This window comes from Macrobrachium nipponense, chromosome 17 (genome assembly GCF_015104395.2).
Source record: "Macrobrachium nipponense isolate FS-2020 chromosome 17, ASM1510439v2, whole genome shotgun sequence".
NCBI lineage: Eukaryota > Metazoa > Arthropoda > Malacostraca > Decapoda > Palaemonidae > Macrobrachium > Macrobrachium nipponense.
The window spans coordinates 87,894,849-87,917,105 of NC_087210.1; the positions used below are offsets into that span (position 1 = coordinate 87,894,849).

At 34.8% G+C, this 22,257-nt stretch overlaps 2 protein-coding genes across 6 annotated transcripts in view; both read right to left on the minus strand.

Moving 5' to 3' along the window:
• Window positions 1-4,323, minus strand: part of LOC135196436 (DNA-directed RNA polymerase III subunit RPC8-like) — a 31,460-nt gene extending 27,137 nt beyond the window's left edge. For all 4 annotated transcript variants that reach the window (XR_010310413.1, XM_064223271.1, XM_064223270.1 and 1 more), the window contains exons 1-3: window positions 4,195-4,323; window positions 1,722-1,838; window positions 759-942 (exon numbers count right to left, since the gene is read on the minus strand). Coding sequence is in view for 3 of the 4 variants with exons in the window: in XM_064223271.1 (XP_064079341.1) it covers window positions 759-942; window positions 1,722-1,832 (295 nt within the window). In the remaining variant the exon portion in view is untranslated. The remainder of the gene's footprint in view (window positions 1-758; window positions 943-1,721; window positions 1,839-4,194) is intronic.
• Window positions 4,324-5,988: 1,665 nt separating this feature from the next.
• The window catches only part of LOC135196435 (cytoplasmic aconitate hydratase-like), a 64,837-nt gene continuing 48,568 nt past the window's right edge, over window positions 5,989-22,257 (minus strand). For both annotated transcript variants that reach the window (XM_064223266.1, XM_064223267.1), the window contains 9 exons: window positions 18,630-18,789; window positions 17,406-17,626; window positions 16,290-16,446; window positions 14,860-15,092; window positions 13,491-13,627; window positions 12,413-12,560; window positions 11,886-12,008; window positions 11,016-11,201; window positions 5,989-9,458 (listed from right to left, as the gene is read on the minus strand). In XM_064223266.1, coding sequence (XP_064079336.1) covers window positions 9,342-9,458; window positions 11,016-11,201; window positions 11,886-12,008; window positions 12,413-12,560; window positions 13,491-13,627; window positions 14,860-15,092; window positions 16,290-16,446; window positions 17,406-17,626; window positions 18,630-18,789 — 1,482 coding nt within the window. In that variant the 3' untranslated portion in view covers window positions 5,989-9,341. The remainder of the gene's footprint in view (window positions 9,459-11,015; window positions 11,202-11,885; window positions 12,009-12,412; window positions 12,561-13,490; window positions 13,628-14,859; window positions 15,093-16,289; window positions 16,447-17,405; window positions 17,627-18,629; window positions 18,790-22,257) is intronic.

Below are 22,257 nucleotides of genomic sequence, written 5' to 3' on the forward strand. Positions count from 1 at the left end.
CTTCCCAACTAGACGGGAAGCAGCGAGCACGAACCCCGAGCGACTGCGTAATGTAAACAAACAAGATGGCTGCTGCTGATAGGACGTACTCTCGGACCTTTGGCTTCTCTTCTCCTGAGCCACTCTCGAACCCACAAACGTTTTTTGTTACTCTTGCATTCATGTAAGATTCCGAGAAAACACATCACTGCAGCACATCTTGCAACAGTCCGACAATTTCTGGGAGCCACGACGATATCAGCTGATCAGTTTTATTTACTTTTTCCTACTGCTCCTTGAAACCATGAGGTCCTAGTGTGACGATACTACACTTTTGCTGCGAGCATCAGCTGGATGCCGGCCAAAACCGCCAGCAAAGAATGACTAGTGTGATACCAGCTTTAGCGGGGTGCTGATGAGTAAACATCGCCATTAACTGAAACTCTGTCATTTATGGTGCTTATGGCGCCAAGTTTTGATTCATGGCACCTCTGTTAGGTATGTTATGGTGGCATAACTCAATCATCAGTACCTTGGCCTCTTATGGCGCCATAAATCGCCAATTTTATGGCACTAGACAATCCCCATAAAACTGGATCACCATAACCAAGTCCACCATTAATCAGGACTGCCTGTAATTAGATTAGCATTACAATTAATAATCTAATCACACCAAGTTCCTTTCCATTTCTATTACAACTCCATTTAAATTTAGGTTTTTTCTTTCCTTCTGATATAAGGAAATGAACAAAAACTTTAAGAATACATGGATAAATTACCTTGAATACCATCTGCACTGCATGATTTGATTACACCTTCCAAAACTTCCTCCATGAAGGGCCTGAAGACGACATACCTAAAAGTTACGCGAGTATGAGAGGCGCCATCTCCAGGAAAAATGTAAGAATCTCCTAATGATGTTACGTCAAACAACGCAATGCAAAGTCCTACATTTAAGACAACCTGCAAAAGAATAACATTAATTACAACTATGAAGTACAGGTTACAAAATTTAAAACATCTGCAAAACCACTCCCATGAGTGCCTACAAATAAGACTTAGCAGCAGTATAATTAAATGAATTTATTACATAAAGTGTATTCATACATTTTTTTGTGTATACCATTTTGTACCATTCTGCTAATAATTGCATTACAACATTAGGAAAACACTTGTCATACCTCATTGTGATAAGGTACAAAATTTGGCAAAGAAAACAAAAGTGAAAATCAAAATTACATTATTCCTACTGCTATGTTACTTGACAAGCTGTAAAAATATAAGAGATTTTAATGATGGCATATATGACTTGAGCAAACACCATTCTACTTTCTCTCACATGTCTTCTAGTAAAAACTGTACAGTAAAATGAAGACTAAGCATTAACTGGCCAATTTACATTACCTTGATTCAAAGAAAATTAAACAGCCAACACATCCAAATCATGTGATATCCCAAGCACCAAATTATATTGGTGACATAGTAAACTAGGCTGCCTTTAGTGGCAAACTGACAGAACTAGTCAAGAGCTATTTCTTCTAGTGAAAGCCTCAACTCTCTGCTCATAAATGCAGTAGTTATAACATAAGTAACTAGATTATATCCATACTGTATGGATACATAAGAGTTACTGCCATGCTTTCATTTTACAATTTTAATTGTCTATCACAATCTTAGGACACCAGTTAAAGCTTCAGTAATGCAAGAGTTTAAAAGAGTATTGTATGTTTTTGAACACTCACCTTATTTGCAAGTTTCCGATTCAGTTCCTCAACAACAGCATCATTTAATGTTTGACCAAACAACCAAGGAGGGACCCTGACCATATGGCGAATTTCAGCTAACTGGAACATTGTCTTCTGAAAACAAAAAAAACAATAAATCCAGTTAAAAATATGAATTTTCTGTATTTTAGTGTGTGTTTTGCACATTTCTGAAGTTCACTTCAATTTGGTAGTAAGTTAGTACCTACTAGTTTCACAGATAGGGTAAAAAACCGCATGGTACAGGGGCACAGATAGGGTAAAAAACCGCATGGTACAGGGGTGGACCATGTACGATCAATGTGTACAACCCCAAGAAAAGTACATTATAACGCATCCTGACACCGGAGTAGAGGTCTTTAGCTCCGTTTCTCACCAACAACAAGTCGCGTCTGATGCCCATCTCCGATGTCAGGACGTGTTATAATGTACTTTTCTTGGGGTTGTACACATTGATCGTACATGGTCCACCCCTGTACCATGCGGTTTTTTACCCTATAGCGCTGGGCCCCACATATATGCTACAATTAGCAAAATACAAAAGTTAAATACAGGGACATATGCTGACCTGACCTAACCTAACCTAACACAGGGTACCAGATCTTTACCTGGCACCAGAAGAGGAAGGGGTGACATGTCCTCAACCTAAGCAAACCTAAGGCACCATAAAATAAAATACATAATACATATGGTTACAACCTTACCTTATCTAACCTAGGACAGGGACTAGGTCAGTTGTTGTCTAGAAGACTTTGCCCCTCCTTGGACCACTCATCTAACATAACTTAGATCACCAGGTCCTTCCTAAACAATTGATTGGTGGGGTTGTATGCGAGTAGGAAGACAAGGGTTGGCACCCTAAGTTAGGTTAGGAAGATAAGTTCTGCTAGATAATTAGTAGACAAATACAAACAACATGACGGACGTATGTTTTGGCGCGTTATTTAGTTTCGGCGTGGTCGAACGGCACTGCGAGCCTTATCGACATTTTAATGATTCTTGGCAAGCTCATATGTTCTGGCAAGAAAAAATGGTATACACAAAAAAACAAAAAAATTAGTTTCGGCACAGTCGAACGGCGCTGCGCGCCTTATCGACATTTTTAATGATTCTTGGCAAGCCCGTACGTTCTGGCAAGAAAAAATGGCATAGAAAAAAAAAAATTGTATGAACCCGCACTTACCTTATTTGAGATCGAAATTGGAATTGTCGGACCAGTTGGAAATTACCGATTCGGATGACTCGATAGTCGATACACCGCCACTGGAAGGTGTGCCATGCTTCACGAGGCCGATTGTGCCTTCTTCACACTTATCGCATTCACCACTAAAATCACCAAGAAGGCCATTTTTCATTAAAAAGACAAGTAATGACTTTACACAAGACACCCAAATCCAGTATCGTGACTGGATTGGCGGTGGCAAATTGAAATGTTCGGGATAAGACGCCGACACAGCCATGTTGGGAAGCCAGGAAAGACTGAGGTCGCATGGCGCATTGGGTCGGGGCACAACGAGGTCGTCAGCTGTTTTGGATGGAACTACTTACCTTGGCGGAGGGATTGGTGGCCCAGGCAGAAGGAGTTACGAGGCCTGCCCGACGAATCTACAGACTACCCTTATAAGTGAAATAGGTAGTCTTAGGTTAGGCTATACAGTAATCTAACCAAACCTTAGCATACCTGGCTTACGATCATGGGTTCTACCTTACCCTAAAATTATGGCTTCTCACTGGTATTTCAAATGCGGTTTTTTACCCTAATGGTTAACCAAGCAGTGGATGCAGAGCAGGAAGACAAGTAGGCATGAAAAATCCGACAGAGAATACTACCTATACAGGCTCAAACATAACCCTTCCTAGCCTGAATTAGGGAGTCATTCTCCTACTTAGCTTAGCCTAGCCTGGTCCCAACATGGACTGGCCTAGGCTACGGAGCGAGTGAATATCAGCAGACTGACAATTTTCTTGTTAGTGTGTGCTGTCATTAGGAACGTGGCGGAACAGCGCTTCGCGCCTTATCCACATAGCTATACCTATACTTAAATATTCTTGACAAGCTCGTTTGTTCTGGCAAGAGGTACCTACCTATTGCTTTGATGTGCACGCTATTCTCAGGGTTAAGATCAACTGGGTACTTAGGCTTCCTCCTAAAGGTAGGTCCTAGCTAGGTTAGGTTAGGTTTTTCAAATCACAAATGCCTACCTGTCTACTTAATCTGCATATACCCACCATAATTCACCAGTTTTGGGTGACTGAACATTAATAATCATAGGAATACACACCACGTTGTCGCCTAGCAAGTAGCCTATGCTAAATTCTAGTAACCCCAATGCCATATGAAGGGTCACTGTCGGTCTCGGACAGGCCTACAGCCCAGCCTTTCACTTTTCCTAAACTCGGCAGATTAGCCTCATACAGTCCTACTGTTTAAATAAAAGGCCAAGCAACTTACAACTTCTTCCAAGTGCCGAATAAGTGGACGTTACTCAGCTTGAGTGCACGAGGAGACGTTGCAGTAGATCTCATCAGCTGACATTTGCCATGTGGCGTAAACCCAGAAAGACAGAACTTTCGACAGCATGGCTCGTTTTCCCTTACTTGCTCTTCAAGATAAAAAACAAATAAATATATTATCAAATTCACAGCTGTAAAACAGCTTTGACCCATTATGAGTTAATTAAATACTGATTCCTCTTTTAAAATGAATTAATTCAAGTCCTCCGTATGACGAATTTTATTGTCTGATTTCATCATTACGCACTCGAACTTCTTCCTTAATAAACATCATATTCATTCATACTCTTCGGAACTTGCTTGAATTTCAAGCCCTGTAGGTTTGTTCCATATAAATAGGTTTTATTTGCTGAATGATAATTAATAATAATAATAATTATTAATTACCTATTTGCCACCCCACTCGTCTGTTATGAATTTACATGTTGTTTAGCTTTAATCGATTATTTTTATATGACCAATTCTATTCCATAGCAATCAGATATTTCTTTTACTATATGAGTTCTTCCGAATTTAAAGAAGTTAATAATGATTTTGATGCATATCATTGCAAAATTGTTTATTCTATTCCTTGACATTAATACCACATTTTTATCTGATCTCTAATAAGGTACACATACTTGCTTTTGTATTTTATTAAATGATTATTCATTTAAAGTTCTACCAGATTACAAAGTGTCTTGTATTTAACAGTAATTGATGAAAAATATGTCAATGACATCTCTTCGCTCTATCATATCAAGCACTTAATCCATGCAAATAAAGTAGTTAACTGGTTCAAGCTCACTTTTCTACAAGTTTACCGATAAGAAGAGAACATATAAGAGCAACAGTTAACATTAAACAAAAAATCCATTACATACAAACTGGTGCTTTCTAATAATTTCCAATTTATGTTTGAAGCCATTCTGTCTGCCCTTATAAGTCCATCAGAAGGGGTTCATGTTATGTAAATTATAGCTTGGCAATTTCTTGATTATCCAGCTCTTCAGAGCCATAAAAGGTTTTGAACAGATGTGTCTTCATCTTATCCTAGTTTTTGTATCTTTAAAAGCCCTGGTGCGCCTATTAAATAATTTGCGGAACGTCATCAAATTGCTCTGTTCGAGGCGAGTACGACAACAGAGGGGAAACGAATGTATCTCCTCTTATATTCATTTGAAATGTACGTATGTCTCCCTTGTAAAAGGTATGCAATTGTCTTGGTTTACAATGTACCCACATGTTGCCATAACACTTGAGTGTTACTTTATATTTTTATTTTGATATAACTGCCAATTACCATGCAGTTGCACCATGCTGAGTTTGCAGGTAAAAGGCCAAGCACTGGGACCTATGAAGTCATTCAGTGCTGAAACGGAAATTGACAGTAAAAAGTTTAAAAGGTGTGACAGGAGGAAAATCTCGCAGTTGCACTATGAATCAACTGTTAGGAGAGGGTATGAAATGAGATGGAAAAAAAAAAAAAAAAAAAAGAGAATATGAAGGGTGGTAGAGTAAAAGGAATGAAAGCGGTTGCAGCTAGTGGCTGCAGGCACGCTGCAAAGAACCTTAAGTAATGCCTATGGTGAACCACATGAGGTGCACTGACAGCACTAACCTCTTACAAGGGTAAAGATAGAAGACCTAAACCAGACAGGAATTCAAGTAGTATTAAAATGTTAATGATTATTTATTTTACCTGAAGTTCCAACTATGCACTATCATAATGAAGGAGAAAGGAATAAACTCATATGCATGTAGTATTTATTCAACTTAGCTTTTATAAAAATTATCCCAATACAGAAAAAATTAGACTTAAGTATCGTACAGAGGTAATGATGATGAAGCTTGAGCAGTAATGACATTTAATAGAGCCAAGTTTCATTCCTTGATCTCTGGCTTTTCTAAGAGTAAAATTTTAAGAAATCCTCTTTGATCAAAGCAATGTTAGATAGTTCTAAACAAGTAAGAAGGAAAGAAATATCAAAGTTTGCCCTATAAGTACTTGTGGAGAAGTTATGCTTGCAATGTTGTATCACAAAATGTCAGAAGGATCAATACTTGTATAATCTCTTTTTTAATACCATCACCTTACTCTCAAGCCAGTTATTGTCAAGAGCATTTATAAGAATGCAGGTCAAAAATACTCAAGACACAGTACGTATAATGAGTACTTAGAAGTTCTATATCAACAAAAATCAAAAGAAAAGTAAGAACCCGGCCATTTGTATAAATGTACAGTATAAAAATTGGTTTGAATTTATATATTAGGGCTTCAGTCACTCTTTGGGTTCGGTATTTCACCAAAAAATGAAAATATATAATGTTATTCATCAAGTACAAAACAAATCTACCTCAAGTTGATTTTGTTTATTACCTTCTGTAAGGAGCAAAAACACAAGTGAAAACAAATATTTTTCCTAAAACTGTTTTACTTTTAGCAATACTGGTTGCATATCAAGCAATTACTTTCATTCATAAGAATAAAATTATTCAGTGAGTTAAGATTAAAAAATGTAAATACCGTACTTCTATGGTAATTGGTTGGTGATCTAAAAAAAAAAAATCTGAAAAACTTAAGGAAGTCTAAAGAGATTTTTATTTGTACCACAAAAACTCGATTGTGCATTTATTTATTTCAAATACACACCTGTGTAGATGACATGATACTATGAGTCATATACCTCTCATTTTACAGTGTATTTAGTTGAAAAAATCAAATGGAATGCAATTTACATAACACTTTACATTAACAATAAAGTGTCGTTTATCAGTACACCAGCAGGTAAAATGGTCAAACTTATTGTAGTTACAAATGAAATCATTAAAGGACAATTCAGCTCGTGGACAAGTACCAAAAAAAAAATAATTTGCAGCACTTATTACATGCCTTAATGCCCGTTAAAACTGTCTGATGTAAAAAGTTCATAAGCAAGAATAAAAGAAGGAAGTATAAAACGTATCATTTCATAAAATTTTTAAAATCTTGAAATGAGATGAAATACCTCACAGGAAAACTTACTGACAATCACATACAGTACACACAAGAAGTGTGTATGTGAAAACTTTCCTGTACTAGGTATTGCCCCCACTCTATAAACTATCTCTGGCAGTTCTTGAGCTCTACATTACTACTGTACACACTGTGTAACTCTGATAAAATATAAATATACAGACTTCAGTTAATAAGATAACATATGCAAGTCATCACATTTATATTTATATATCACTAACTCAAATATCAATGAATTATGCTAAAAAAGACTGGTTAGATTCACCTCTTATAAGTTTATATTTATACAGATGCTGTACATGTTACACAGTAGCTTTCAAATCTGTGCCAAAAGAGTCTAATTTCTAAGTGAAAATTATTCTCTCTAATTATTTGGTCAAGTATCTGAATCACAGAACCTACCTTAATGAAGACACCCACTATTTGTTACAAGAGTCCCCTTACCATGACTACTAGTCACTTCAATAATAAAAAGTTTGACACTGGTTAACATCACTGAAACTATTTTATCCAAGAGTATATTAAAATATGAAACAGTAATGAAACTAATAGTCATACCCTAAACAAGATATTTTACTTTTTGTTCTCTCAAAAAAGCACAAAGATGACAATGTGCAAGGGCCACATAAACCTACATTCTGTGATAACAAAAGATCAATGAATTTGGGAAAATGTGTAATAAATCAAGGTTGACTTACTAGGTTTTCCAACGAATTTGAAAGTCATTGTCTACAGAGATATGTAATGCAAAATGGGTATCCTCAGTCTTCAAAGCATTATAAATCAGTAAGTTCATCAGAAGCTGGTGATGCTAAACTTGGTGCCAGTTCAATGAAGTCATGCAAGTGTAAGGTAATAATGGATTAATATTGCATTATCTATTCACATTAACAGTTGAAGCATTCTCAGCACTTGCTATGCGATAAAATATTCTAGACTTATGTATCTTACACATCCTAAGGGAAACAGCAAACTTACATTATGCAAACTTTCTTGGAACAACTCTCAGTCCAAGTCGTGTTTACAGTATATGCATTCTGTAAATTACATCCACTGGATAAAACTAAGCTGATACTGTTTCCCTGGCACTGCACTGAACAACAGCACAATGCCTTTAGTATATCCAAAACAACTCTCTTTAAATATACTGATAAATATTTCATATGTAACAGAACATATATACAACCACTAATTATTTTAAATAAAACAGCACTGGTTATAAATGCATCATCAATCAAAAATCATGCTTGTCCATAAAGAAAAACAAAATACACAAATAAGTGATCTGCTAATACACAAATGCTCTAAAGGTAAACTGGTCCCAGGAAATAATGAAAATGTGTTATATATCTCTCTCATAACACAAGGGCCCTAACTAATATGACATTGAAATAATTGCTGTAGTTAAGACACTGAAATAATTCTTGTAGCCTAAGACATTACAAAATGCTTAAATGAGGCTTCACAAAGTGCTCTGCTTACATACGGCACAGAACTAATGATACATACCTAAGCAAACACTAATAAGACAAAAAATTGTAGGTTGACATAAAATGGTTACTATCTGGATAGCAATATATAGTGTATTTTGAGTAACAATAACATTACCATAATTCAAACTCAACTAGTACATACTGGCACTACAGAGTAAAAATATCACTTAGGACTCTGGCCAGTAATTCTTATTCTAAGATAAAATAAGTTGTGCAAAAAATTTTCAATTCAACTACAGTATAATAATCAATTTTATGAAAGAAACTAATTTCTAACCTGCCTTAACAAAAAACAAAATCTTAAAAGAATTTGTTACAATATATTAACTGAAACCAATAATTCCCTTACAACAATATTTATCTCAGTCTAGTCATTACCTACATCTTAACTATATCTGTACATGCACCTCATAATTTCCTTTCCCAATGAGTTATAGCACAAAGAAAGGTTTAAACCAGAAGCATAATTCAAGAAGTGGACAATTAATTGATACATATTAACCCTCTACACTTAGCAAACTTTAAACAAAATGTCAACTGAATGCAATTCAAAATAAATCTGCAAAACTATCTTACATCACACATTGCAGAGAAAAATTACTCCTGGATCATCTTGCGTATCATGTAATTAAGGATGCCACCATTTCGGAAGTAAGTCAATTCTACTTCCGTGTCAAAACGAACGAGGGCTTCAAATGACCGTCCATCTCCAACCTAAAAATGGTTGCAAAATGTGGCTTTGTAATTATTAATAATAATAATAATACTTTATTAAAAGTAATGGCTACTTCAGCAGCGTTACACTTTTAAGAGATTCTTCTCTATTTTGCGAATAGCGGCTTTTTTCTTGCTACTTAAACAGGCTAGCAGAGTGCCTATAGAGGTCATGGTCAAAATAGGTGTACATATTTGAATTTTACAGATAAACTATGACAGACACCACAAAGGTCAGTCCACCACCCTCAGCTTCCCAGCCCGAGGATGTCTGGCAGCTCCAGACGAAAACTCACTTTAAGAAAGAGAGAGAGAGAGAGAGAGAGAGAGAGAGAGAGAGAGAGAGAGAGAGAGAGAGAGAGAAAATCGTTTATGACTTTGATGACTATGGTATCATAGTTTATCTGTAAAATTCAAATATATACACCTATTTTGATCCTGTATTTGACCATGACCTCTATAGATGCTCTACTAGCCTGTTAAAGTAGCAAGAAAAAAGCCGCTATTCACAATAATAATAATAATAATAATAATAATAATAATAATAATAATAATAATAATAATAACAACAATAATAATAATAATAAAATTAATAATAATAGCCATAGATACATGTTACTGTTAAGAGATAGCACAGAAACCCATATTCCACTAAGAAATACATGCCACTGGCCGCTACCATCTTTTGCTCAAAGCACTGCTGAGCTCATTTTTGTCATTTTATACTGAGGTGTGAACTTGGTTTGTTTACGATATTCTAAGAATATAAAAAATCCCTCTGAAAGTGAAAATATAAGTGATAAAACTGAATAAAGTAAAAATAACTTCTGCTACTGGTCATGAACTACGTTTAGGAGAATCTACTGTGAAAAACATTTAGTATGTATGTATGTGGATTCCAACTGCCTTTCACACCCATTAATACTTTTAAGAAAATCAGGCACCTTTTACGATCACAATTCTTTTCACCATGAGGTATTCAGATAACACAGACTTTATTGTAGTACTGTGACTGTTGGACTGAAGTGGTTTCCATGAGCCACACTTTTCTCGTGAGTTGTGATAACCTTAATGACGTTTCTTCTGATGGACATCGTACTTGATGGTGATACTTTCATGTGTTTTGGATACTAAACACTTTGATCAATTTTCATTAGAAAGCTGTCAAAATGAGTCAAGCTTGGGTCTGGAATTTTTGCTTTCTTGTTATGAATCTTTTGTGTCTTCACTAAGTTACTGATAGGAAATACAGCATACCAAGAACTGAGTTATCTTCTGATGAAGCATTTCCTCACATAATTGTAGAAGATATTTAAAAATTCCTCACATAATTGTAGAAGATATTTAAAAATTCCTCACATAATTGTAGAAGATATTTAAAAAGGCTCTAATTCATTAAGCATCATCAAGTAATCCACTAAACATTCTGTTGATGTTTCTAAACATGTACAAATACCAAAAATCTGATAATTTCTTTTCAAAAGCCCTCCATTCTGTGTCTCTCAAAGATCCCACAGGCTGCTCCAGAATTTACTTCAAACAAAAAGCAAAGCTTACCTGAACAGTTACCACCATTCCTGTAGTAAGTTCACTGGGCAGATTAATAGTGTAAGTCTCCTTGCCAGTGAGCTGTAAAGATGAGGCATTTTGGCCTTCCAGAAACTGCATGGGAATTATACCCATGCCAACTAAGTTGCTTCGATGGATACGCTCATAGGATTCAGCTATTACAGCACGAACTCCCTACAAAAATAAAATATCGAAACAAAAACATATAGTAATCATTATTTTACTTTATAAATATTGATGGTTCCATTGTTTAAAAAAATCATATTCATATTTTCCAGATATGTGCCAAGAATATTCCTTCTCACCACTTAAGCCTAAATCCCTTTATTTCCATTATACAGTACTGTCGTCTACTGTACATGCCCACACCCATATATGAAAACTGTGCTTCATTTATTCTTTGTGTGCCTCAGAGCATCAACTGATAGGATGAGAAGGAACTTACACGGTTATCTGATTTACAATGAAAAATGTGTTTTGCATTATAAAGACACTATTTGTTCACTACAACCCCATTCTCACACACTGCATAAATAGCAACTTTAGATGGAAATTAAATGAAGAACCACTCACTGGGTCTTAGCATGCAAAGGAAATTGTGTACTTGGTCTTCAAAGGGTTTGCTGCAGGGGTTGGGGTAACCAAGGAAACAGTTTGTACTACTTACAAAGTGACAATAGATTTTGCTCACAAACTAACTTGAAATGAAGTAAAGTCATATGCAGGTCTAGGCATTCATACTAAGGGCCTCTCAATAGCATTGAATAGTACAATTCAAGGTAGCAGGGATTTTGCAGCTTAGAAGTGATTTGACATATAATTAATGGGGTCGTGGTGAGCAAATAAAACTTCACATACCAAAAGGAAAGGACCCTTAGCAGCCCAGTCCCTAGATGAACCTGAGCCATACTCCTTTCCAGCAATGATGATCACAGGCTGTCCATCTGCTTTGTACCTTTCTGCAGCATCAAAAACATCACACTGCCAAAAATAAAAAATAAAATAATTAATGCCAGCCAACTTATGTACATTTCTAATTTACAAAAGATGTAAATAAGTCCACTCCTAATTCTATACAGGGTACAGCACTTGGAAGTTAGTGCTTTGATATAGTTTAAGAATTGCATTACTAATTCCCTTTAAGGTATCCAAGTATGGCACAAAAATTATATCTTTTTAAGTTTTGTTGTGAAATACGTGAACTGCATTGTTGATTTTCTTGATCTAATAAACAAACAAATAGAAAACATTATTTCTTATGAAAGATTACAAAATAATTGATAATCAAAACAATATTGACTTAGAAGAAAAGTTATAATCAGCAAAAATAATTAGCAGAGTACAAAACACAATAAAGTCCTTGGAAATACAAACGACCACCTTACCTCTTCGCCTGAAGGAATGTGGATTGTTCGAGGTCCAGCCTTTCCAATGAACTTATTAACCAATCGAATATTTGCAAATGTTCCTCGAGCCATTACAGCATCATTACCCCTCCGAGAACCATACGAGTTGAATTCACGAGGTGTCAGACTGTAAAGTTACACTGCATTTAATTCCAAAATGTAAACAACCACCTCCATGATCATGTAGTCCTGTAATTCTATTATGATTGTGATACCGTCTAAAAATAATCCTGATTTATACAACAAATCTCTTGTCTACCTAAAAGGAATTCAGTGAATCCCTATTTTTACTGTATACACAATGATACACTTAAAACTGCTGTCAATAGCTTCATATCATTCAAGTTAAAATTGTTATTTGTTATTAAGACTAATAACTTGCAACATACTCTATATTTGGCCAGTCTCACTACACATTAAACTTGATTCATTTATCAAAGACTGGGTATTAAAACATTCAGTCCAATGTTAAGTGTTATCTAAAATGGCTACTCTTAGTACTCATGTATCAAGATACCAGCAAAAAGTTTTCTTTATTATTACTGTATAGTATGATTGATTGATTGATTGTGTATTATATCTGGCATCACAACATCTGGGTAATTGACATAGTATGAAAACATTCACAATTACATATAGGAATTATATGATTTGTCTAAAATAATAATAATAATAATAATAATAATAATAATAATAATAATAATAATAATAATAATAATAATAATAATAATAATAATAATAATAATAATAATAATAATAATAATAATAATAATAATAATAATAATAATAACTAAGAAGCTGAAGTAGCTCCAGGACCCATTCAGAAGTGTGTGGTCCTAGAAACAGCATACATAGTAAGAAAAGTAATAGACTTCTAAGAAGACAGGATGCAACCTGGACACCCCCACACTATAAAAACACTACCCAGTTAAATTGGAGGACTGTGATAGACCCCAGCCCACCCTTCCCCCCCACAAAAAATCAATAATAATAATAATTCAAAGCAATAATTTTGTATACCAGTATTCAAGCAACAAAGTGCCATAGCCGTGCTTACCCACGAGATGCTAAATATCTGGAAGCAGCAGAATTACGAGCAATTGAACCAGCCGGTGATATGTGATCTGTAGTTACAGAATCTCCAAGATTAAGAAGAACATATGCATTCTGAATGCTACGAACTGGAGGCACCTCCTGTAAAATAAGAAGTTAATAATCACAGAGAATAAAGTACAAACATAACTGCCAATGATACTCTAGGCATGCTAATGAACAACAAAAATAAATTTCTTAAAACTATGGCCCAATAAAAGCACTTTAGCTTTCTATAATATTAATAATAACCATATTCTTATAATGTCCACTATACTTTTAGAAAATATTAATAAAATTCTTCTCTTTAGTTGGGAGTGCAGTATATAGTATGTATTATGCCCTTTCTTCTGCTTATAAATGAATTACATACTATACAACACATGCTGATCTTTCTTACCAAGAGTTCAAACTCACGAGGCAAAACAGTAGGAAATAAATTTATATCTATGGATCATCCAAAATTTGACCGCAACTATGTGGCACTTTCAACAAAGGGAAAGTTGAAAGGTACCATAAAATACTTTTGCATTGGCTAATCATTTGAATCTACAAACATCATGAGCCAGGATTCTTTAAACATTCCTTTCTATAACTGTTATCAATTACTGTACATAAAAATCCACAAAGGTTGGCCTTGGAGAGATAATACCCTTCCCCCCTCACCCAAGAGTAAATCTTTCTGGTCCTTCTACCTCACGAACTTCTGTAAAATAACAATCATCAGAGTTTTGAACACATACTTGAGACTTTATTTCATGACCAGTCTTTTTTCATTAATAAGTACTAACTCAACTGCATCCTGGTTTTAAGTATGGAAAATTTGGCATATTTTTTTAACCAACTTGCATTTTTCATAGCTTACAAACCTGACAATAAGATAATCTTCAAGCAGCAGCTGGAAACCAGTTATAAACAATCAAAGATTGTAAAGCAAGGAATCTGTGGCATCTGGCAACCCATCTTGGTACCTCGTGACAGGATACCCCAAGGGGATGTCCTACAACAAAATACTCAGCACATATACATTCTACATATCCTACTGCCAACTTTTGCATTGTCAAAGCACTAATTGCAATGTAGAACTGAGAGAAGTCCTTGAGCTGCCCAGGAAACTTTCATCTTCAACAGAGATGTCCTATGAGGTGATCCCATATGATGACATACAATCAGTGTGCTACTCATTTATTGTGGTACAACCTGAAAAACCTGCCTCCACCTCTCACTACTACAGTACAATCAAATGTATTTTTATACAGAATAGAGTAACATTGCTATAAAAATTCATGCCATAAATTCACATTCCTTAGTAAATTACAACCCAATGTCCACACCTTTGTCATTCCTTGGAAGAAAGGTGGATTCTTGATGTAGGTTGAGGAGCTATCCCAGGGATACAACATTCCTTCTGGAGCCTCTAATTTGTTCCATCGTTCATTTCCAGTAGTAATACGAGAGTAAACTTCTTTAAACATGGCTGGAACAACATGCTTTTGCTCAACTTCCTGAATATCTGTACGAGTTGGCCAAATATCTCTGAGGTACACAGGATCTCCACCATTATAACCTGAAGTGTTTAAAGAATCACATATTTCAATTGAAATAAAATTCACTCAAAATAAAAAATATTAAATTCCCTCACAGTCCTAAACACAAGCACACTCATTAAACAATTATATCCCAATTATCCAACAAACAACAGACTATTTGCTATAATCAAAATCTGGATTTGAAATACAGCAAAACGCAGCCATTTAAGAGGATTCACAAATTTTTGAGAACACATACATTTCCTTCATTGCTTGTTTTAATGTGTTTAGATATTGTTTTTAAGCCTTAAGATTTTCAGTAAATTTAGGGTAAAACAATATAATTTAATATGCAAAATACACATTCAGTACATATGTCAGGAGAGAGTTAGGTAACTGCTACACTGGCACCTTTATGCTGCATTGTATGTTTGGCAGACTTCATCTAACTTCAGCTGTTTTTGCTTGTAAGTCTGTTGGATGAAAAAATTAAACATGTATGCATTTTATAATTTAATGCATGATCAAAATGCCTAAGGATACAATTGCAACATTATATAATGTCTGGTAAATTTGAAAATTAACTGTCTATAACTGGGCAGAGTATGAATGTGTATTCGTAAGGCATTTCATCAGAGAAATACAGAAGACTCATAATTTTTGCGTGGCATCAGTCATGTTGCAATATAAGCTGCTTTCAGCTTTTAAAGCCCAGCTCACAAGACAACACAAACCAACAAATCATCAATACTTAAAAGCGATATAGTACTGCATATATAAAATAAATATAAGCAGATATACGTACCAACAAATATTAAAATCACATATACACTGTTTAAAGGTTCTGTAAGATTCTGTCCAAAATGAGTGAAACATTGGTGTTTAGGATCTTTATCAGGAAACCAAATTCAATAGTAACTACTAATGTTATATTTAAGAAAGGTTTTTAATCAAAATATATTTCTAACCATCACTTTATATGCCTAAACACAAAATAATTGCCTGAAGGTCACTAACTACCATTCCCATTTGCCTGGTTCACTATTCTTATGGCCTATACAGACTATTGTATAGTCTTATTTATTATTGTAACCGAGTTGTAATAAAAACTTAATTCCAATATCAAAAGTTCAATATATATAAAATACTTACTTCAAAACAGTTATAATGAAAATTAATATCACAATTTACATGGATGTTGAATTTACACTAAAATATAGGAATGATAATCTTACCAATTGGTTCCTTTTCAAAGTCTATGTCAACTCGTCCAGCCAAAGCATAAGCAATAACCAACAGTGGAGATGCAAGGTAATTGGCCCGGGTGTTTGGATGGATTCTGCCTTCAAAATTACGATTGCCAGATAGTACACCACAGCAAACCAAGTCATTCTGTTAAAATGGGGGAGACATATGAACACAGGAAGCTTTCATTATATAAATGTGAAGAGCTCTCAATTTCTGAAAGCAAAATTAAATTCTATGAAACACTCACTCGCTTCCATACAAGTTCAATCATAATTAATTGCTTTAAACATAGTCAAAGAGGTTCACAGTTCAAAGACAAGAATCAATAATTATATTAAAAACAAATGTAAAAGCTCTCTTGACACATAACTTTGAATACGTACAACATTACCACCAAATGCAGTACAACCATGTGGAACACACATTTAACCTCTAAACTTGGGGAAACTGAATCATCTAAAACCCCAAGCTTAGGAGCTAACTGCTGCTTGAACTAAGGTATCTAAATGCCCTGGGCCCTGGGTAATTAGGGGTTACACCATGGTTATTTGAAGTCCAATCTTATCAATGTCAAAGAACAGAAAATAACATTTCTGGTTTTAAATTGCCAGCAAGATTATTGTAAAGCTCTGATTTTCCTTATTTTACAACAATGACATAAGATATAATTTTCACAAAGCAAATACAAATAGCAAAAACACAACCTTTTTTCTTAGGGAATCCTTTTATCTAGGAAATACTAGTTCTGAGCCATCCCAGATTGTTACTCACACAAAAAAAATAAAAGGAATATACATAGCTAAGAAAGTCAATGAAAGTATAATTAAAAATAGAAATGAGTATCGATGACAAAGAACACCTACAGGATCATCTAAAAATCATCTAAATAATGCCTTAAGAATGAGTTTGCATTTAATACCTGCTTATGCTGTACAGTTTCATCATTCATCTAAAAGGTAGTACAGATTTAAAGCACATTAGACAACAGAAAGGAAATAAAATAAAAGGAACCTTCAACTTGAGTAATCTGAAGTCAAAACTTATCTAAATAACTGCCTATAATTTAACACTGTACAAAGACATTTAATAATTATTCTTATCACCTTCTCAATTGCTTCCACTATGGGCTCGGGGATAGGACCGGAATTCCCAATGCAGGTCATACATCCATATCCCACAATGTCAAATCCAAGCTTTGTTAGGTATGGGATGACCCCAGAGTGCTGCAGGTAATGAGTAACAACCCCAGACCCAGGTGACAGAGATGTCTTGATGAAAGGAGACACTGAAAGGCCAGCCTCTACAGCATTCTTTGCAAGCATGCCTGGAAGATATTATAAAATACATTATTAATTAGGTGCTCTAGGATTGCAATTCGATCAATACATAATTCTGTGAATAACTTAAAAAAACAGCACCATTCTTAACCAGTCGATACTCTTAAGGTCAAAGAAATAAAGGATAATAATGCTTAATGAAGGTTGCAAAACCTCATGACAATCCAAGGGTTCTACTTAAGTTTGATAAAATCTGCTTAAAAGGAAACACAACAGGAAAACAAAGAAAATCACAAATGAAAATGTATTAATATACTGACCAAATGTTATATTACTATAACTGTGTACTGAATATCAAATTGCCCACAAAGATGACATTTATGGCTAGTACATTTACCTATCTGGGGAAAAGTAACCAAAATATATATACATACATACATACATACAACAAACACACACATATATATATATATATATATATATATATATATATATATATAGATATATATATATATATATATAATATATATATATATATATCTGTAGATCTAAAAATAATGTAATTAGCATCTCCACTGGAATACAAGTATGTAGTAGATGTGTAGTACGCATTAATATAAAAAAAACTATTTACATACATATATACTACCAGTGAACAGGTTTTCTAGTAATTCTATAATCACGGCACGATATGAAAATATTATAACTGCTACAGATAAGTACTTTAGGAAATCACCTAGCGCCCTTTCATTATTTATTTGTATAGTACTATAATTTATATTTGTCATATCATCAATTAAGACATTCATATATGTACCCCTATACATAAATCATGTAGACACAAATGTGTGTACTATGTATATGGAAAAGATTTCTTAATTTCATTACTTTCTTTGTTTTCTTAGATTATTTGCTGAAACATTTGTTGACGACTATAATTATGACAGTTTGAACTGAGGAATTTAAAAGCATAACTTACTTGTTCATAAGACTCAGTTCATTTCAGGCCATTAAAAAAAAAAAAAAAAAAAAAAAAAAAAAAAGACTAACCTGCTCCAAGCATAACAGAGGGGTTGCTGGTATTTGTACATGATGTAATGGCTGCAATAACCACAGACCCATGCTTCAGAGTATACTCCTGTCCTTGGTAAACAAATGGAACAGTTTTGTCATGCTGTTCAGGTGGAAGACCAAAACCTTTGAAACCAACCTGAAAATAAAGGAATACAATTTATTTATCTCATTCCGTAATAAATAAAAGCTTTCACCCTAAATAATTCAATAATGATAACTTTTTAGTTGCGTAACTTTCTAGTCCTTGGGTGCCAAAGTACAGTTTTATTTTCAGAATTAAGAGGAAAATCTGTGCCATGGAAGCTAACGGTTATATAAATTTAAATGGCCTAAATACTAATTGAAAATTTACAGTACAATCTAATGAACTTATGAATTTTTACTTTATTATTTATTCGTTTTCCTTCGACTCCCCGACCGTGAAAGGTTTTAATAGCTTTTGCTGCCCTATATTTATTAATCCCCTAAAACCTATTAAATCATCAACAGCTGGTGCTGCTTTGTAAAATTAATTCGTAGAATTTTGTTTGTAAAACTCTCAAACGGATGCAGAGAACATGCATTTGAGTTTGTAGAGAGAGAGAGAGAGAGAGAGGAGGATGTTTTGTTTTTGCCGTGAACGAGCCACGTGCGTTGTTATTGTTGTAGATTGCGCGCGCATGGGCTATGTCACCATGGTAGCCCCGTGCGGCAGTTGTATCCGCACCAATGTTATAGATCAAAGTCGATACATTTTTACGATTCTATTGTTATATATATATTATATATATATATATATATATATATATATATATATATATGTGTGTGTGTGTGTGTGTGTGTGTGTGTGTGTGTGTGTGTGTGTGTAACAAAGCGTAAAAATAATTTTGGTCCTTTTTATCCTGACCTGAGACCCAAATCATGAATTGAGCTAAAATTAACTTATTTTATTCATTTCTCTGCAAATTAGCGGAACTGACTGCTTACTTTTGTTGCCTGCGCTGTACGAAGCACTGCTTGACGAAAAATTGAGGCGTTCACAATATTTGGGGGACCCAGAGCTTCAAGTAGAGTTTTTTTTATTATTATTTTCTCCAAAGTCTTCTAAAAATATCCAATTTTACCAATGGAAAAGCGTATTTGCATATGTAGACTCCAAAGTGGTCGAAAACCCCATTATCTAACAAGGGTGGTGATATGCGTGTTTGAAAATCCAATTTACAGACGCGTTTTTCTCCCGATTTTTTTTCTCTAATCAGCACCTGGAGACCCTTAATATTGTGAATTATTGTAACACGACATCCTTCCAGATTTTGCAACAAGAAATAGCTTGGCTTATTGAAGAGCTAAGGACCCATAGTTCTTTAATCACGTTTTTATTTATTTATTTATTTTTTTTTTTTGTATATGATTAAGCCAGTTTGTACACCAGCAAAGCCTCATGATTCTCAAACTTCAAAACGAAAACGTAGATGAGCTACGCTGTCATATTTCTCTTTATTATACTCGAAATGTGATCCAAAGCACTAGTCAGTTACATAATGTATATTAAGTTCCAAAAGTAATTTTAAAGCAATTTTATTCCACTTAACCATTACGCATTTTCTGTTTTCCAATTACAGATTCCCGTAAAACAGCTCCTGCCACCACGAGAGAGCCCATAAATACGCTGTACTGTACACAACCACAATTTTAGGTTATACTTTTTTCTTTATACTTACGAGAAATCAGTTATATTGCTACGTCCAGTAAAGAGAGAGTTTTTCTTTTGATTAATATTTTGCCATTGTATCCTGCATTTAATCATACCATTTACTTTCCTCTTTTGCATTCAGTAAACGATAAAAGAGAGCCTCATTTTACATGATATTCCCGACGTATCCTTTATTTGAAGTGTTAATTTCTTTCCCTACCGCATTCATTAAGTGATTTTGAAAACAAAATATTACAAAAAACCTGCCATTGTCCGTCACTATCACTTGCTAAATTCACGAAAAAGCAGTAAAAAACAATGAAAAGTTAGAAAAAATTTATAATTTTTTTACTCATGCATATTTAACTTTTACTGCATTACAGCGCTTATTGTTCAGTACTGACTTACTTTTCCTAGTTGCAACCTTTGAGCTTTTAACATTCTACTATCCTAACTGGGGTTGGTTGCAGCTGTTTGTCAATAATAATAATAATAATAATAATAATAATAATAATAATGGTTACTGCATCCCTTCCGTGGGACTACAAACTTGACCATCCCGCCACTGAAACAACGGGAAAAAACTACTATTTTACTTTTGACCTTTAAATACATAAAACAAGATTGTCTATAAATAATTGTCCAAGAATAAATAAACAAAGGCTCTTTAGGCGCAAACTGCGTGCACTTACGAAAGGAACAAAGGTTCTTTAGGCGCAAACTGCGTGCACTTACGAAAGGAACAAAGGTTCTTTAGGCGCATAAAGTGTACACTTAAAGGAACAAAGGTTCTTTAGGCGCATAAAGTGTACACTTAAAGGAACAAAGGTTCTTTAGGCGCATAAAGTGTACACTTAGGAAAGGAACAAAGGTTATTAAGGCGTATAAAGTGTACACTTACAACATGAATCGAACTCAGAATAGAAAAAGGGAATTCTAAACAAACGATTCCGCATACTATGGTAAACGAGCCGTCTATATATACAAAAAAAACTTTCTTTACCAGTTTTATTATTACTCTTTAGTCTGTATCCGAAATCCAGAAGTGGTCATATTTTCTCCATCCTACTTTCTCGGGGCGCATTCTGACCGAGTTCTTGCCACAGTGCATTTTGTCCAGGCAGCAGCCCAGCCACAAGCGAATGCAAAAGCAATCGCCGCATTGTTTTACTGTTTGTAAGCAGACAAAGACCTCGAGCGAACAGAATGTGTGACAGAAATACTTAGCACACTACATATCTTCAGAGAGAGAGAGAGAGAGAGAGAGAGAGAGAGAGAGAGAGAGAGAGAGAGAGAGAGAAAACTCCAAAACGCTCGCCTTAGAGACACACGAGGTCGAAAGTCTAAACAGGGATTTACAAGGCCTGGCTGACTAAGAAGCACGTAGGATCACGGAAGGAGGATGAGAGGAGAACAAGGGGGGTGGGGAGGGTAAACAACACCAACAACAACAACAACCCGTTGATAACTTTTAACGGATAAACAGAGGGGCGGGCTGGTGGCTGGGTGGCCCAGAATAGATTGTGTGTAGTACTACGTGGGCAATGCCGGCTTCGGTCTATTACAAACCCACAACTTTGGACATTCACACGTTATTATTATTATTATTATTATTATTATTATTATTATTATTATTCAAGAACTTTGGACATTCACAAAGATAAACCCTGACAGAAGGTAATGGGAAAGGCAGAGAGATGATCAGTTCTTAGAACAGATAAATGAACAAATTAATAAACAAAATAAAGGTGTAAGCAAAATGGAATTATACTGGAGTTACAACAAATAGAGGACTACTGATAAGTTTTTCTTGGCTGGGGTAAGGCATATACGGTGCCTGGCAAGTATTTGACCGTAGTATTACTTTAGAATAAGCTAACATGGCTAAATTTAACTAATAAATGATACTACTGATTTCTATCAGCGATGAGT